The sequence below is a fragment of the Macadamia integrifolia genome, chromosome 6 (genome assembly GCF_013358625.1).
Source record: "Macadamia integrifolia cultivar HAES 741 chromosome 6, SCU_Mint_v3, whole genome shotgun sequence".
Classification (NCBI taxonomy): domain Eukaryota; kingdom Viridiplantae; phylum Streptophyta; class Magnoliopsida; order Proteales; family Proteaceae; genus Macadamia; species Macadamia integrifolia.
The window spans coordinates 12,766,290-12,784,837 of NC_056562.1; the positions used below are offsets into that span (position 1 = coordinate 12,766,290).

General features: G+C 40.6%; 3 protein-coding genes across 3 annotated transcripts; 2 read left to right on the forward strand and 1 right to left on the reverse strand.

Annotated features, from left to right (window-relative positions):
- Positions 1 to 17: 17 nt before the first annotated feature.
- Positions 18 to 1,620, reverse strand: LOC122081037 (UDP-glycosyltransferase 73C25-like). The gene has a single exon (XM_042647979.1). It carries the CDS (start codon positions 1,576 to 1,578, stop codon positions 37 to 39), a length of 1,542 nt encoding a protein of 513 aa, XP_042503913.1. The 5' UTR covers positions 1,579 to 1,620; the 3' UTR covers positions 18 to 36.
- A 7,563-nt stretch (positions 1,621 to 9,183) lies between these two features.
- On the forward strand, positions 9,184 to 11,022 carry LOC122081440 (UDP-glycosyltransferase 73C12-like). The gene is made up of 2 exons (XM_042648585.1): positions 9,184 to 9,874; positions 9,971 to 11,022. The coding sequence occupies exons 1-2, from the start codon at positions 9,439 to 9,441 to the stop codon at positions 10,942 to 10,944; spliced, it is 1,410 nt and encodes a 469-aa protein (XP_042504519.1). The 5' UTR covers positions 9,184 to 9,438; the 3' UTR covers positions 10,945 to 11,022.
- Positions 11,023 to 13,978: 2,956 nt separating this feature from the next.
- On the forward strand, positions 13,979 to 15,775 carry LOC122082765 (UDP-glycosyltransferase 73C3-like). Its single transcript, XM_042650530.1, has one exon. It carries the CDS (start codon positions 14,080 to 14,082, stop codon positions 15,574 to 15,576), a length of 1,497 nt encoding a protein of 498 aa, XP_042506464.1. The 5' UTR covers positions 13,979 to 14,079; the 3' UTR covers positions 15,577 to 15,775.
- The last annotated feature ends 2,773 nt before the right edge of the window (positions 15,776 to 18,548 follow it).

Below are 18,548 nucleotides of genomic sequence, written 5' to 3' on the forward strand. Positions count from 1 at the left end.
GTGTCTTACAGAACCTAATCTGAAGTTATAATTGGTTTATAACTTATCCATCACTAATAAACTGCTCTCCTTGACTGTTCTTGAGTGTTTTTGTGCGACTTGACATATGATATCTTGAATAAAGAGTGAGATGTTGAGATGAGAAGATCCCCCCTCTTCAACTGCTCTCTTTGCCACCTCCCTAAGCGTTCTCACTTTTTTCCTTCTCACTTCTCCTTCCTCACCACCATCCATTAACAACCCTATGGCCTTCTCAACCTCTTCACCCTTCACATACACACCAACCCTTTCACCCTCCACTACAGGGCAAGGGATGTCCACACCAACCCTTACTCCAATCTCCAAAATCTGCACAATGAGTTTTTCGTTATAGAATTGGTCTGCAAACATGGGCCATGTTATCATAGGCACACCTGCGCTCATCCCTTCCAGGGTTGAGTTCCACCCGCAGTGTGTTATGAACCCTCCCACCGCCGTGTGTGACAAGATCATCACTTGTGGTGCCCAGCCCCGAATCAATAGACCTCTTCCTTTCGTTCTCTCTTCGAATCTTTCTTCCGATAACCACCTTTCCAACTGATCAGGTGATGGTTTATTGTTGTTTCCTTGTCTGATCACCCATATGAATGGGCGATTCGATCTCTGCAAGGCCATCCCAATCTCTATCAATTGTGAGGGAGCCAAGGGACACAGGCTCCCGAGACAAACGTAAATGACAGAATCTGTTTCCTTCGAATCCAACCACTCCAAGCATTTGTCCTCATCAATGGCTGCCTTATTTCCTCTGTCAGCCTTATCTGAGGCCTCCTTGTTGTAGAGTGACACAGGGCCAACACACCAGGCTTTCTTCCCCATAAGCTTCTGGTACTGGTCTACATAAGAAGGTTCCAATTCGTAGAAACTGTTGATCAACACACCATCTGATGTTAGCTCAACTTCTCTCATTTGTTTTCGAAGTTCTTGTAAGTAGGACTTATCATCACGAACAAGTCCCAGTAGCTGACCCTTCGTTAGCTCGATCACATGAGGCATGCCTGGAACCAAGAAGGTCTGTGAGTCGGATTCAACACTGTCATGTGGCCTGTAACGGAGCAAGTTTTGGTTGCACAAGAGAGTGAAGCAAGACATGCCATTGAAGAAAATCCTTGGAATCCCAAACTTAAGAGCAGTATGGGATGTCCATGGGAGAGCCATGTCAGAGATTATGCAGCTTGGGCGTGGCTCCATCTCCCCTAGTGATTGCTCTAAGGCTGGTTGGAGCATGCTTGTAGCTTTGAAGAAGTTGATCTTCATTTCTTGTGAGGAGATATGGTCATAGTTCTCACACCCCTCTGGAAGCCCGGCTTCTTTTGATGGAAAATGAAGTTGGAGAAGTTGGATTCGGAGGCCAGATTTCACTGCCCGATCAATGATGGTCTTGAACCGGAAAGCGTTAATTGGGGTGGTGATGATGGTGACGGCGACGCCGTGCTGGGCTAGTAATCTGGCTATGTCAGTCATGGGGATCATGTGACCTTGTGCCATTAGTGGAATCAAAATGAAGTGAAGCTCATTGTGATCACTAGAAGCCATGGCCATGGGAGTTGAAAATCTGGATCAGAGAAATGAGAGCTTCAAGTTTCAGGTTTTCGTAATATTTATGGTAGTCTACTATGTATGTTCTTTAATCTGCCGAACTGGTCTGTGGCTAATGGCGAACTAGGAACTCCTGGTCCACGATGGCGTACCAACCACTGGTGATGCAAGCGCTCACGTCGCATGGAAAATTCAGCAACATACATTGGATGTGAATGACTTACATCTAATCCATCTGTGACATTGCCTTTGACATTCCAATCGACCCATAATTACTTGGGCAAGTGACACAAGGAAGGAAGGACTCACAATGAAGCCTTGACAAAGACTCGAAAAATGAAGCACAAGAACCTTTGAATCATCGCCTCATTACGTGGCACTAGATGCTAAGAAGAGGATCTGAATCCCCTGAATCTTATTTGCATATTCCCAGGCCTGCCAGGCCTTTCCTTGGCCACCAATTGCGACCATTCCTTTGTTGACTCCAGTCAACTGTTTCCCATATAGGACCCACATATGTTAGTCTCATGGCAAGTTGGAATTTGGCTCCAAAACTACAAAGCTGCTTAACAAGCATTAGGTGTGACAATAGTGACACCAGTCTCATTCTTCCCATATGTATGTAGTTCCTTATCTTATTACCTCACTGAATAATGATATTTGAGGTCCAAAAGCTTATAATGTAAGGGTTTGAATGTGTAGTAAACATATATGCTTATAATTGTAAATATGAGAATATAAGACTTAGCTTTATGTCGAAAATGTATCCATTTATGTAAGAATTGCATCAAGTTTCAAGTGAATGAACCAAACTTCAAACGAACAAATCTTCATATGGATGAGAACTTTGGGTTGTCAACGGGTTGGGTTGGTTTGGTTTTTCTTAAAACCAAAGCCTAACGCTAAGGTCCCTAGACTCAGCCAACCTGATTGATACAGATAGAGCTGGGCTGAGCCCAGTTGGCTCTAATTGGCTCTAATTGACCATAGCAAACCTTATATAATACCATTTGGATATGAGAGAGAGAGGGAGCATTAACCCGCTCACTTTCAAACCTTGAAAGACTACAGTGTATATTAAAAACAAAAGAAAAAGAAAAGATAGACGTGGGTGGTCTGATTATAAAAAAGTTGTTGATGGTAAGGGTATTAGTCGGTTTGTTTATGATTCTTTGATTTGGTTTCGGTCTGATTATAAAAAAAGTTGTTGATGGTAAGGGTGTTAGTCGGTTTGGTTATGATTCTTTGATTTGGTTTCGGTTCAGTTGAAGATAAAAAGTGTATAACCTAGAATAGGAGCACATTTTAGAAACCAAAACTGACCTGATGACTTGGTTCAGTTTGGTTTTGGTTTTTATTTGGACATATTTTGTGTCCTAATTTAGGTGTTTGGACCAACGTTTGAGAACTGGGAATTGGCAATGGGATTGGTCAAGGCCGAATTAGCCTAGATCGGACAAAAATACCTTTGCTTTCAATTTCAAAAATATTTGGACTATTTTGCCCTCTTTCCCTACTAATAAACCGATTTAGATTTTTTTTTGGGTAAAACCGATATAGATTATAATCCATCAAAATTTCTTTTTCAAGCATTAAAACAGAAAAGATATCATCAACATTGAGATTTTTTTTATTTTTTTTTTGAAGAAAAAACATAACAAATACAAACTTCATGAGGGTTATGTACAAGTAATAGAGGATATACTTCTGGAGTTAGCTATGGAGAATAGTTGGTGCATGGCTGGAACTATTTATATTTTTACAATGAAAGTTTATGCCCTTTGATAAATTCCTAATTTCCAAAAAAGTGGTGCAGGTTGGTCCCTCTAGTTGTGGAAGAAGCTTCAGGAGCTTTTGTTCTGAGAATCAGACTACTTTCAATTTCCAATCTCTATTGGTTGCCATATTCAAACCTGCTAATATTCCTTCCGCTTTGAGTTCTTCTTTCTGAGTAGCTGTAGAAGCATTAGTGTTGATGATCCTAAGCTTACCTTGGATAAGTAATCTATATGCCCATCCTAAAGCTGAATTTAAAACATTAGTAGCACCAGGCTGGCTGGACTATCTATAGGAAGTGAATTCAAATAATTAAAACATTTAGAATATAATTTAAGATGATCAATTCATATATTTATATTTGTTACTATAGAGTAGGGGTTGGGATTTATTCTAGAAGCAATTATATCATTTCTATGTTTCCATAGAAAGTATAGAGTGATAGAAAAAATGTTGAATATCCATGAAGTTGAGAGTGGGGAAAGTTTCTACTATTGAGGAAGAAATTAACCACTTGTTCAAATGTTGAGAAATTTAGGTTTTGAAAACATAAACCTAGTGGTGCAGTTGCCCAAATGTGTAACGAGAAGTCACACATAAATAAAAAGTGGGTTATTGTTTCTTCATGTTGGCTACAGAAGGCACAGGAAGTGTCTATAGCCATCCATTTTCTTAGAAGGGACCGAACAAGAATGGTCTTGTGAGAAATTCTCCATAGGAAGGTCTTGAATGTGGATGCACCCTTCATTCACATTGATTAAAATAGTAAAAATTTATATAATTTTATCCGATTTCTTGTTTGATTCGAAATAGGTAATTTGGCTTGGTTCAACAGTTTTAGTCATAAAACCAAAATCAAATCGAACCGAAAAAGATTCCACTATTTCAAATCAAAACATAACCGATTTACTTCGATTCGATTTTAATGGCCGATTTTGGTTTCAGTTCAAAGTTGACACCCTGAGTTGATGGTGAATGAAGACATTTAGAAAAGTATGGCATTTTATATGTTAGAATAATAAGATAATATATTTATTGTATGGGAAAAATTAGCCTAGAAGGCAGCATGGCTCTTATACCTAAATACGAAGGGCGACGAAATGATCACCCCATCCTTTATGTAAAATGGAAGTCCTACACCTGTTCATTCTTCCACGGGGCTCCCATTGTCCCCTACATTGATGTAGTAGGCATGCTTCCTTCTAGGAAATCCTCTCCCTTAATATTATATATATATATATATATATATAATGAACTGTATATATAGGGTCAGGCTGGGTCTGGCCGGGTTCAGCCTAAGGCCTCAACCTAGGCCCGGCTTGGCCGAGTATCAGGCCTGAAAATTCTGGCCCAAGCCCACCTTTGCGGGCTGAAACATTTAGCCCAGGCCTTGACCATGCCCAATGTGGGCTAGGGCAGGGCGTTTTTGACACCCCTAGATAAACTTGTCTCCAAATAAAAGAACCAAACTTCAAACGAGCCAATCTTCAATGACATGACGTTGAGACATGCAAAAATGACATTATCCTTAATAAACGTGCCTGGGTCAAGCACTGACCTATTAATGACCGTGCAGTCCTGGATAGCCCGCTTAAGCCTATTTATCTCAATTATAGCCCTTTTAAGGACCATTTATGACCGGTTCAAGGACCATTCATAGTCCAATTGGTCAATTAACCTACTTAAACCCTTATTATAGCTTGATTAAACCAATTACATTGAGCCTGATTGTCGATCGAAAGCCAACCGACTGGATAAAAACGTGTTCATGCCCTAGACAAGTCGGTATATCTATACTGAGCAGAAAACTAGAAATTTGTCCCATTGTGTCTTCCCACTTAATTTGGATTAATGATTTAAGGATCACATAAGAGACCCTTCAGTTGAATCGAAGTCCTCCCACGTTTTGATTCTTCTAATTACACCCACTTGACCCTTAAAGATCCTTGATTGTTTCTTAATGTTTCTGTGCAAACTGACGCATGATATCTTGAATTATAGTTAGATGTTGAGATAAGAAGATCCCCCCTCTTCAACTGCTCTTTTTGCCATCTCCCCAAGCTTTCTTGCTTTCTTCCTCACTTCTTTTTCTTCTCCACCATCCATTAACAACCCTATAGCCTTCTCAACCTCTTCTCCCTTCACATACACCCCAAGCTTTTCACCCTCAGCCATAGGACAAGGGATGTCCACACCAACCCTTACTCCAATCCCCCAAATCTCCACAATCAGCTTTTCATTATAGAATTGATCTGCAAACATGGGCGAAGGTATCATAGGCACACCTGCACTCACCCCCTCCAAGGTGAAGATATAATGGTTTTCTTTTTCTTTTATCACATAGGTGTTGGGACAAGATGAGTAAAGAGACCGGGAGAGAAAGGTGTAACACAAATTTTTTTTACTTATTTATTTATTTATTTTATTTTTTGAGAAACTAAGGTTATCTTTATTATCGTTTTCCAAAATTGACATTACAACTGGAATGCAAATCGATTATGAACCTCATAGCAGAAATCGAATGAAAACTAATATAATCACTTTTTTTTTAATCACACGCTTCCTAAGGCGAAGGTCTATTGCCAACTCAGCTACCTCCTTGGGGTTAACTAATATAATCACCTTAATTGTATATATGTGATACTTCATAAAATCACCTTATCACTAGACATATGACACATGGCGTTCAGCCACAAACTAAGAGATTATCCAACTCAAAAAACACCTACAAACAAAGGTAAATAAATAAAGTATTTCATCCTTTATGAGAATTAGAACTTCATGACACTTATCCTATAAAAAGAAAAAGAAGACTAAGAAAAACAGGTCACTCTATCTCCCTTTCTCCTCACCGCTCTTTCAATATTGAACCCAAGATTAATTTACACATCAGAACATCATCTACCAGAACCCCTTCCATTGAACATTTTTTTGTTTGTTGTGTGTAGGTCTAAATTGAACCAAACTATGAACATGTAAATTACATAAGAATTGAATCGAATAAACATAACTTTTTTTTTTTTAATGAAAAAGATGATGTTCCATGGTAGTGATCTCCCAAGACAAACTCCAATAAGATAGACAATGTTTCTACAAAACCAATGAACGATACTGAGCATGTCAAGACTCGAACCCATTTATCCAATAAACATAATCGAATCTATTGAATAGAGAGCGAGCAAGTAGTCAGTTTCGTAGAAGCCACGCGTCTCGTGAATCATAACTCGAGGATTTTGTGTTAATGACTATGCAAGAGAGAGGCGCTTGTCCACGATGGCGTACCAATCACTGATAGTGATATTAGTGACCTAAGCGCTTATATCACCTTTGAGATTCCCAGCCCTTTCCTTGGCAAGTTGGTAAATGAAAATTGAAATAAAACAAAACCTTATTTTGTTTCCATGAATTCACAAATAATATGTTATGTCTCTACGCTCACACATAGTTTAGCACAAAACAATTGTCGCACGTTTTCGCCTTTGTTGATGTCTCTATGTATTTTTATTATCCTTACGCTGATATAGGTCATATTATCTTTTTAAAAAATTCATATTCTTTAAAGAAAAAGAAAAAATGTCTTCTAACGACCAAGTTTGACTAACCCAATTATTAAGCTTTGAGGAAAGAGGAAAAGTTGAGGTAAAAAACCTAATAACCCACCATGGATTGTATCAATAACACGCATGTAACATTCTTGGTTGGTTTATATCCAATAATTTCTCATATATTCCATCCGTGGGACGTATGGTCTCAGGTTCAATTTTTCATTTGTGTTTTTTTTTTTAATAAAATAATTTTTCATATGTACATTTGCAATTTAAATGGAGACCATGGCGTTTAACGAAAGCATAGTTTTTTTCTTGATCTTTAATCCACGAAACTCAAATCAATTAAACTATGCCTACAATTACCACCATCTCAATTGTATATATCACATAGTCTTATGACTAAATAAAAATAGTATTAAAAAAAAAAATACAAGTAGTATTAAAGGGATCAGGCCAAGTCGGGCTTGTAAATGTGTCAGGTCGATCTGTTGGGTTCCCATCGGGTTAGGTGGTTGTACCGTGTACTACCTATTTATAAAACCAGGCACGTTTATTAATTAGGCCGATCTATCGGTGCGGGCTTGGAATTGACACCTCTATTTGTGATCAATTTATTAGGGGAAAACCACGTCTCCCTCCCTTGTAGTTTACCGAAATTACATGTGGATCCAAGGGTTTGAATGATTTATGCCCCCTCCCCTATCATTGACGGTGTGAATATGTTGTTAGTTTTATATAGCAAAAGATTGTATTACCCCCTTTAGTAGGAAAGTGTTTAGATAAGATGACCATTATACCCCTTTATACTCCCTTCTACCCAAAACACTCTAATCATCCCTGACACATAACCATTGGAAGTTTGGGGGAAAACAGGTATGCAAATCGCCCCTCTCTGCAAGAAAATTTGGGTGGAGAAGAGCTTTGCAAATCTATGGTGAGAATTTGATTCAATCTGACAAAGGTTCATAAGTGAACCATCATGTGATTCCTCTTTTTTGTGTGTTTTGGTGATAAATCTAGGGTTTTGGGTTGTTCTTTGCATTTGGGGATGAATCTAGGGTTTCGTAAGTGAACCCTCGACGGTTATGTGTTAGAGCTTTACAAATCGCTCTGTGTTTGCTGGTCTAAAAGGAATTATAAAACAAAACTTTCCACTAAGAATTAGTAGAAGGGAATTACATCACATAAATTTTTGTTCGGTTATGTGCTAGAGCTCTGCAAACCATGCTCCAAGGATATGATCTAAAGGTTTCCGCTCTTCAGGCCGAGGCACCGTACCATCATTCAATTGTTCACCAACCCTTGATTGAGTTAGAGCCCCTACGATCATCTGATTTGGCTATGGAAATGGTTTAACATCATTCTATACCCATTGGGAAAAGTTCCAACAACCAGATTAGCACCCATGTCTTTGCTCGTAGCTGTGGTTTTATCTTGTCTAGGTACTGTTTCTTGTGCTTTGTACATGTAGGATTCTATTTGGAAACCCTCATCTTCTTCCACCTTTGGGGAGAAATTAATGGCGATTGAACGGGTTTCAAGGTGCGTAGACTAAGGTCATGACCAAAGATCTTAGGGGTCATGGTTGTTGTTACCGTTGCTGTTGCCACTGGTGTTGAGTGATGAGTATTGGAATTCCCAAGTAAAGTTTTAATCATCTGCAAGACATTTTGATCTTCTGGGAGTGATATAACAGAGCCAAGTTCCACCACCCCTGAATCAGTCGGAACTCAAACCAGGGTCTGAAAGCCAGCTGATCTTGCCAGAAACGATATCGACTAATAATGATCTGCACAAACCTTTTGGTCCACAACCCAGATTGGTTTATGAGAGGAAAATGAACAAGCAGGACCGGCCTGGGCATCATATTTGAACGAATAATACATGGATGTAAGGTAGACCATCTCTGCATTTGAAACAGAATCCAACCATGCTGCATAGTTAAGCTTTTTTGAAGAAGGTGAAAGAGGGTGTTTTAATCTTTTCACTTTATTATGAGGGTATTTTCAGTATAAAAATAGTGACTTCATCAAGTAACAATTTCAAACTCACGAAAAACTAACGGAAGTGTAAGAATTTTTCAAATTATAAGGGAAGGGGTCGTTTAAACCCTTGAATTCACATGTAATTTCGACAAACTACAAGGGTAGGGTAGGGTAGGGTAGGGTAGGGTCGGGTCGGGTGGGGTGGGGAGCGTAATTATCCCTCTTATTATAAAACTTAGTAGCGGTCGTGTTCATCTGAAGAGAGATCTGAAGAGAGAGAGAGAGAGAGAGAGAGAGAGAGAGAAGGCTTAACTGGATCAGGTTTCTCAAAAGTGTTAAGATACAGGTGGAGGTTTTAGTCAAAAGCGATGTGAGCACTTACGTCACTAATTAATAATCGTGGTTTTTTGCGCCAACGCAGACAACCTCATATGGCCCATGATGCCATGTGCATAGCCACTGGCCACAGACCAGTTCCGCGGATTGAAGAATCTGAAACATTTTGTTCATCAAACTTGAAGCTCTAATTTCTCTGAACCAGATCTTCAACTCCCATGGCCATGGCTTCCAGCATACACTTCATTCTGATTCCTCTAATGGCCCAAGGCCACATGATCCCCATGATCGACATAGTTAGATTGTTAGCCCAGCAAGGCGTCACCACCACCATCGTCACTACCCCAGTCAACGCCTTCCGATTCAAGCCGATCATTGATCGTGCCATAGAATCCGGCCTTCGAATCCGACTTCTCCAACTTCGTTTCCCCTCTACAGAATTCGGGCTACCTGAAGGGTGTGAAAACATCGACCATGTCCCCTCACGAGATCTAATCTTAAATTTCCTGAACGCTGCGAGCATGCTCCAACCAGCCTTAGAACAATCTCTTCAAGAAATGGAGCCACCTCCAAGCTGCATAATCTCCGATATTTGTCTCTCATGGACATCCCATACGGCTCTTAAGTTTGGGATTCCAAGGTTTTTCTTCAATGGTATGTCTAGTTTCAGTCTCTTATGCAACCAAAAATTACTCCTTTATAAGCCACATGAGAGTGTTGAATCCGATTCGGAGCCCTTCCTGGTTCCAGGGATGCTTCATCGAATCAAGTTAACAAAGGCTCAGTTAGCGGGTAGTGTTCGTGATGATGATCCTTCCTTTCATGAAATCAGAATGCAAGTCAGAGAGGCTGAACGAACATCGGATGGTGTGGTGATCAATAGTTTCTATGAATTAGAATCTAGTTATGTAGATGAGTACCAGAAGCTTACAGGGAAGAAAGCTTGGTGTGTTGGCCCTGTTTCACTTTACAACAGAGAGGCCTCAGATAAGGCTGAAAGAGGTAATAAAGCAGCCATTGATGAAGACAAATGCTTGGAGTGGTTGGATTCAAGAGAGGCAGCTTCTGTCGTTTATGTATGTTTTGGGAGTCTATGTCCCTTGGCTTCTTCACAATTGATAGAAATTGGGTTAGCTTTGGAGAGATCGAATCGCCCATTTATATGGGTAATCAGACAAGGTAACAAAAATAAACCATCACAAGAATTGGAGAGATGGTTATTGGAAGAAGGGTTTAAAGAGAGGACGAAAGGAAGAGGTTTATTGATTCAGGGCTGGGCGCCACAAGTGTTGATCTTGTCACATAGGGCGGTGGGAGGGTTTGTAACGCATTGTGGGTGGAATTCGACCCTGGAAGGGGTGAGCGCAGGTGTGCCTATGATAACTTGGCCCATGTTTGCGGATCAATTCTATAACGAGAAGCTGATTGTGCAGATTTTGGGGATTGGAGTAAGGGTTGGTGTGGACGATGCTTGTCAATTGGGGCAAGGTGAAAAGCTTGGGGTGTATGTGAAGGGAGAAGAGATTGAGAAGGCGATTGGGTTGTTAATGGATGGTGGAGAAGAAGGAGAAATGGCAAGGAGGAAAGCGAGAGAGATGGGGGAAATAGCAAAAAGAGCAGTTGAAGAAGGGGGATCTTCTCAACTCAACATCTCACTCTTTATTCAAGATGTCATGCTTCAGGTTGCAGAGAAACATTCAGAAACAATCAAGGAGAGGAGTTGATTTTGAAGCGAAATTGAAGAATTTAGTTTTATGTAAGGATAAATCAAGCCCTTCATGAACAGTAGTTGTTTTCAGATATGCATTTGCTTCATGGTTCATTAAGTATTAGTTCTCGGTTGTGAAAAACAGAGCAACTCCATTGATAATAGAATTAGCCATCTTGCAGATGCAGACAACCAGCCAAGAATGGATGCCGCAGGGAGGATCCACCTGTCCCACTTTCCGCCATTATATGAGTGGAGAGTGGTATATTTAGAAGCGAAAGGAATAACTGTTGGATGCTCACCCATACGATCAGGATGGGCTGCTCATATGATCACCTGATCGTATGGGTGAACATTCATCACATGTCCCTTTTGTTTCTGAATATACCCCTTTTTACACAGGACAAGTGTTGAATATTCATCCATACAACTAGGTGATCGTACGAACAATGAATCCATTATCTAGAAATATTAATACGGGTCACCTATATCTGATCCTTATCTACTGGTCTGATGCCGTCACCTCAAATGAGAGAATTTGACATGCTCGTAAATTAACTAACAACGGTATGATTATTCTATCCCCACATGCCCTACCAAAAAAAAAAAGATATTATTCACCCAATGGAAAATATTGCATACCTTTTTTTTCTTTTTTCTTTTTTTAATATTACAATATCATTCCTTCATAAGTGTGCCCATAAAGAGTTGTAAATCAGATATTTTGTCATCATAAAGAATAGAAAATTAGATATTTACCCCCATTGTGTAAAAGGTGTACTTAGGGTCTTAGATCATAATAAGTTCGAGAATGGCAATAAAATGGAATATGTGCATAAATTAAACATATGAACGGCAATAATATCTTTAAAAATATGAAACCTGGTCCAAAGTAATGAAGACTCATCCATGTTAAGAAATGACCATTCTAGGTTTGAGTCAGTCCGAATTTTCATTGATTTGGTGTTTTTTCACTGTAGATATTGTTGACACAAAAGTACAATTTTTGAAAGCATGACTTCTTTTCTTGGCAGGTTGTGTTTGTGATAATGTGAGGGTTTTGTGTTCACAAGTTAAAGTAATGTTTGGCAGTCCCATTTAGTCAAAATCATGGTTTTAGTGCATGACATTGGAATGGGTATCAATCATCTCAAAAACTAATATATTATCGGAATGGATTGGTATCGGATAGACCATATCAAAATGTCTTGTTTTCCTTAAAAAGCATATTTCTTGACTTTTTTTACCCTAACATGTACCGTGTTCAACCGATATGATAATTGTTCGAGTATCAAGATCGAAGACGTGGTAAACTGATATGAATTGAATTATCCAATACAATCGATTCAATACCAATACGTAGAACCATGGTCAAGATAGTGGAAGTTCATAATGTAGTGCATGCGTGTGATCATTTTATTGTGAAATTATTAGTAGCTCGCCTGATATGCCTGTGGTTTTGCTTTCTCAACTATGGATATTCCTTGGACTTTTTCAGTCATTCTTGGCCGTGGAATCCGGACATTCCTGCAGATAAGATCTTGTTCACTCATGTTGAACGGTCCTTTACATCATCAGGAATCTATATGGTTCCATGGGCATAAAGATTAGCTCTCCATTATCAGAATTCAACGGTTAATACTTAATCCCGTTTGGCAACGCTTATCCCTGCTACTCTTAAACCATTTTTCCTTCATCCCCTTGATTGAGAGTTGGGAGGATCTAGGTGTGAGTGTCTATGTGTTGGGGTGCATGTCCAAATTCTCGCAGCCATTTAATGGGGTGTTAGGTGCCCAATGCGTTGGAGAGGACTTGATCAGAGGATTAAAGATTAGGCTTATTTGGGTAATTGGATCATGGTTTTCTCAAAAGTGTATGATAGTTTTTCTTATTTTTTATTTTTTGGTAAGAGAAGATGTATGGCAGATAGTTGGTCGATAATGACATACATATTGAATTTTGGACAATTACCATCACTCTCCTAGTCTATTTTTACTAAAATTCGTTACCTTAAACTATTTTTTTCTCTGATAATTCCTTACTTTAAAATTTTTACATCTCCTTCTCCCATGCTGTTTACAATACCTAAATTACCTTTCCTTTTCACTTGTTAATTGGTTCGTCTCCCCTCTTCTTCTTCTCTTTTTCTCTCTCCCCTCTTACTCTTTCTTTCTTCTGCGCAAACAAGCATACAACAAGGAGAAGCAAAAAAAAAAGGTTGTAGAGGTTCCAAAATGCCGAGATAGAATTCACGGAACTTTATAGAAAACAATACCATGATAATAAGCAAACTCTGAAGCTGCATCAACTAATTGAGTAGTGAACTTGAATATAGTGATTCCTCCTCCATCCGTGGCCATGGAGTTTCTGGTACCTTAAAATTTGTAGCTAAATATTGGGACTAACCTTCGGCATTGTCCATTGGGAACATAGAATGGGCTTTCAATATGGTGTTGATTGATCTGTTCATTTTGCTTCCAAATATGCAGAAAGTGAGACATGCGTTAAATATTCACATGTATAACTAGGTGATCGTACATATAGAGAATCCAAATTCGGTGGCGTGATAAGGCCATGATGATGGTTGGATGACAAGGTTGAGGAGGAAGGAAAGGGGGTGGTGCAGTGTTACCTTCCGTCTTGTTGAAAGAAGAAGAAGAAGAGGAGAGAAACTAGCGAACAGGTAAAAGGATGGGTGATTTAGCCTATTTTAAACAGGGAAAAAGGAAATGTAAAAGTTCAAAAGTAGGGTTATTAAAATAAAAATTTAAAGTAGAGAAATTTTAATAAATAAAGATTAAATGTAAGGGGGTGAATAGTAATTGCCCCTTGAATTTGCTATGTGAGAACTTACGTGGCTAATCATGACATCAACACAGTTCCTCTATGCCGTGGCATCGTGTGTAGCATACATCTTACGGCTGGAAGTATTTGGGCATATACCGAACACATAGGCACACATCTCAAAAGACTCCCAGCCGTCAAATATATGCCGCACACATTCATAGCCACCCTCACGCATAGCCACTAGCTACAGATCAGTTCTGCGGATTTGGTAGTCTATATTACCAAGTATATACTGTTTGAGAAGCCCATCTTGTTCACGAAAAACTTGAAGCTCTAGTTTCTCTGATCCATATTTTCATCTCCCATGGCTTCCACTGATCACCATTATCAGCTTCACTTCATTCTGATTCCTCTAATGGCCCAAGGCCACATTATCCCCATGACTGACATAGCCAGATTGCTAGCCCAGCACGGCGTCACCGTCACCATCGTCTCCACCCCAGTTAACGCTTTCCGATTCAAGCCCACCATAGATCGAGCAGAGGAATCTGGCCTCCAAATCCGACTTCTTCAACTTCGTTTCCCATCTACAGATTTCGGGCTACCTGAGGGTTGTGAAAACATGGACAATGTCCCCTCACGAGAACTAATCATAAACTTCTTCAACGCAACGAGCATGCTTCAACCAGCCTTAGAACAATCTCTTCAAGAAATGGTTCCAAACCCAAGTTGCTTAATCTCCGATGTAGGTCTCCCATGGACATCCCATACTGCTCTTAAGTTTGGGATTCCAAGGTTTTGCTTCAACGGTACGTCTTGCTTCACTCTCTTATGCAACCAAAACTTAGTCCTTTACAAGCCACAACACAGTGTCGAAAACGATTCGGAGCCCTTCGTGGTTCCAGGAATGCCTCATCGAATCCAGCTAACAAAGGGTCAGCTAGCAGGAACTGTTCGTGAAGATGAACCCACATTTCATGAACTCCGAAAACAAATCATAGAGGCTGAGGGAACATCTGATGGTGTGGTGGTTAACAGTTTCTATGAATTAGAATCTAGTTATGTAGATGAGTACCAGAAGCTTATGGGGAAGAAAGCCTATTGTGTTGGCCCTGTGTCGTCACTATACAAAAAAGAGGCCTCCTCAGGAAAGGCTAACAGAGGTAATAAAGCAGCCATTGATGAAGACAAATGCTTGGAGTGGTTGGATTCAAAAGAGGCAGCATCTGTAGTTTACGTCTGTTTTGGGAGCCTATGTCCCTTGGCTCCTTCACAATTGATAGAAATTGGATTGGCCTTGGAGAGATCGAATCACCCATTTATATGGGTAATCAAACAAATATCACAAGAGTTGGAGAAATGGTTATTGGAAGAAGGATTTGAAGAGAGGACGAAAGGAAGAGGTCTATTGATCAGGGGTTGGGCGCCACAAGTGTTGATCTTGTCACACAGGGCGGTGGGAGGGTTTGTAACACATTGTGGATGGAACTCGACCCTGGAAGGGGTGAGTGCAGGTGTGCCTATGATAACATGGCCCATGTTTGCGGATCAATTCTATAACGAGAAGCTGATTGTGCAGATTTGGGGGATTGGAGTGAGGATTGGTGTTGAAGACTGTTGTCTGGTCGGGGAAGGAGAAAAGCTTGGGGTGTATGTGAAGGGAGAAGAGATTGAGAAGGCCATTAGGATGTTAATGGATGGTGGGGAGGAAGGAGAAGTGGTAAGGGAAAAAGCGAGAGTGGTTGAGGATTTAGCAAACAGAGCAGTTGAAGAAGGGGGTTCTTCTCATCTCAATATCTCACTCTTTATTCAAGATGTCATGCGTCAGGTTGAGCAGAAACATTCTGAAACAATCAATTAGGAGAGAGGAGTTGATTTTGAAGCGAAATCATAGAGAGATTTTATGGATTAAATATTTTTTTGAAACTTTTTTTTTTTTAATGATTCCACTATGTAAGGATAAATCAAGCTCTTGATTAGTAGTTGTTTTCAGATTAGCATTTACTTCATCGTGCACAGAGCAACTCGGAATGGCGCAGGTGGGATATATTTAAAAACAAAAAGGACATGTGTTGAATGTTGACTTGTATGACTAAGTGATCATATGAGCAGCGGATCCATTTTCCAATGGAACAACTCTACATTGAAGACCATCCTCTATTTTTTCCCATTGTGTCTCCTCGCTTAGGCTCTCTTTAGTATAGTTTATATTTATGTTTATTATCTATTTATTAATAATCAATTATGATATTAAATTATGGACTATAAACAATAATCGTTTGATTGTTATTAAAAATAATAAATAATATAATGAAAAATGATTTAGTATACCTAATGCGTAATATATTATATATCATGTAATATTGAATATTTTATTAAAAAATGTTCTTCGTACTTCATAGGAAATCCCCCCCACATTTTTGCTTATTTTAAGCACCCAACTGCAGGATTGCAACCATTTGATTATCAATGGAGTTGCTCTGTCTTTTAAACTGGGCTCTGATACTTCCTGAATCATGAAACAAATGCAAATCTGAAATCACTACTGATGAGGCAAAATATGTCCCCTTCCTCAGCACGGCTGAAGCATGCAAGTAAACCTAAACAAAAGACTGACCAACCACCTCGGCCTCTCCTCGTGCCAAGCAGCCACCTCGTCATCTCCTCATGCCAACCAATCACCTCAGCTCGATTGACCTATCACCTCAACTCGGTACAGTCAAGTAAGGCACCCAGAAATGTGCACACATCCACTTCTACATTCAAGGGACGTGATCCCTAATCACGGGGGCAGGACTCTATCCACTACACGTCATCAGAGGCATCCACCCCTCTCACAACTTGCACCTCCGAGATCAAAGGGGAATATTCCCAGAACATGCCTTGGAACCCGAAATATTCTCAGAATCACAGAGCCACTCCCCTCAAGGACTCTATGCCTAAACAGGACTCTCCACAAATGCCCCTCCTTCTCTCTCCATCAGCAGCCTATAAATACCAAGGTAAGCCTCCATCATGGGGGATCGATCACTTCTCTTTTGACTGAATACTCTCTTGAGTATCTGCTGTAGAAAGATCTGACTTAGGCATCAGAGAGTCCCCCATCGGGTCAGCCTGGCTCTCCCTTGCCTTCTCTTCTGTGCAAGTCAATTGGAGCCTCAAGAGATGCAAGGAAGATCGGCTGGTCAATTTTTATAGAATAAAATTGGTGCCGTCCGTGGGAACGACATTAGAAAGCTACAACACCAACATCTCATGGAGCGAGGATGAGCAAACCATCGAACTATCCATGACAATAGTCGAAGAATCAACTGTGGCCTATTCTTGAACATCTAAACAAGGTTGTCGGCGTGATGATCAGCCCAATGATAATAATGAAACCGAGCCGAGCAGAATGGGAAAATCATTCCCCCAAAGAAGGCCACCTGAACTGGTTGATAAAAGAAGATCTCATCCACTATGCAGGGATGAGTCAACCACTATGATTGGCAAAAGAAGACCTCATTCGCGAGGAAAGAAAGGCCGACCCGAACTGATCGGTAAAAGAATATTACATTCACGGTACAAGCCCAAGCACAGCTCGGCACCTCAAGACCTTATGCACTAAGGCATGCAAGCCCAAGCACCGCTCGACACCTCAAGACCTTACACATTAATAAATGCAAGCCCGAGCATGGCTCGGCACTTCAAGCCCTTACGCATTAAGGCATGTAAGCTCGAGCACGGCTCGGCCCTCAAGTCCTTACGCACTAAGGCATACAAGATCGAGCATAGCTCGGCACCTGAAGACCTTATGCATTAAGGCATACAAGCCTAAGCACGGCTCGGCACTTCAAGCCCTTATACATTAAGGCACGTAAATCCGAGCACGGCTCAGCTCTTTAAGACCTTACACATTAAGGCATGCCAGCCCAAGCCCTGACTCGGCACTACAAAAGACCTTGACACAAGGCACCTCAAAAGATCAAGCCTAAGCTCGACACCCTCTAAGACCCAGCCCAAGCTCAGCATTCTCTAAGATTGAGCCCCAGCTCGGCACGTCCAAGACCAAACCCAGGTTTGGCAGCTTAAAAGACCAAGCCCCTGCTCGGCACTGCCAAGACCTAACCCAGTTTTGGCACTCAAAAGATCGAGCCCCAGCTCGGCATCCCCATGGCTAGGCCCAAGCTTGGCACCTCAAGAGCTCATAAGGTAGATATGAAAGATCAATTTCGAGCTCAGCTAGGGAATGGTGCCACACTCAGATAGTTGTACTGGTCCTTATTCTTCCAACAGTTACTCATTTCGAGTCGCGCTCGAAGTACAAGAAAAAAAAGAAAGAAGCACAAGAATGCTGAGAGATGAAGACATCAAAACAACTTTTTTATTCATCAAAAAAAGGGAAAAAGCCCTCAAAGTACATCACTCCCGAATGAGACATCTACATAAAAATAAATATATACAAGGCTAATCTCGGGGGGCTAATCCACAGGCTTAACTCTTCACTTGGCTATCCTTCGAGTCAGGTCACCTCTTCACCAACGTCGATTGTGCCGTCGAGCTGCATCAAAGTAGCAGGGGCAGGAACGCGCTACTCATAGTCCGTCAGATTGTAGCCTGACGTCTTACTCAGGATTAACCGGATGGCATCATCCGAGCTGACCTGAAATGAAGCAATGTTACCGTCAACCAACCACTTCCGACAGGCCTAGGTGTTCAGTCACCTCGTTGGCCTTCAGCTTGGCCCAGTGTTGCCTTTCCAACTCGCCAACCCTATCTGCGAGCTCCTCCTCCTTCTTGCGAGTGCTCTGAGTCTTGAACAACTCATCCTAGAGAGCATCATTCTCCTTCAAC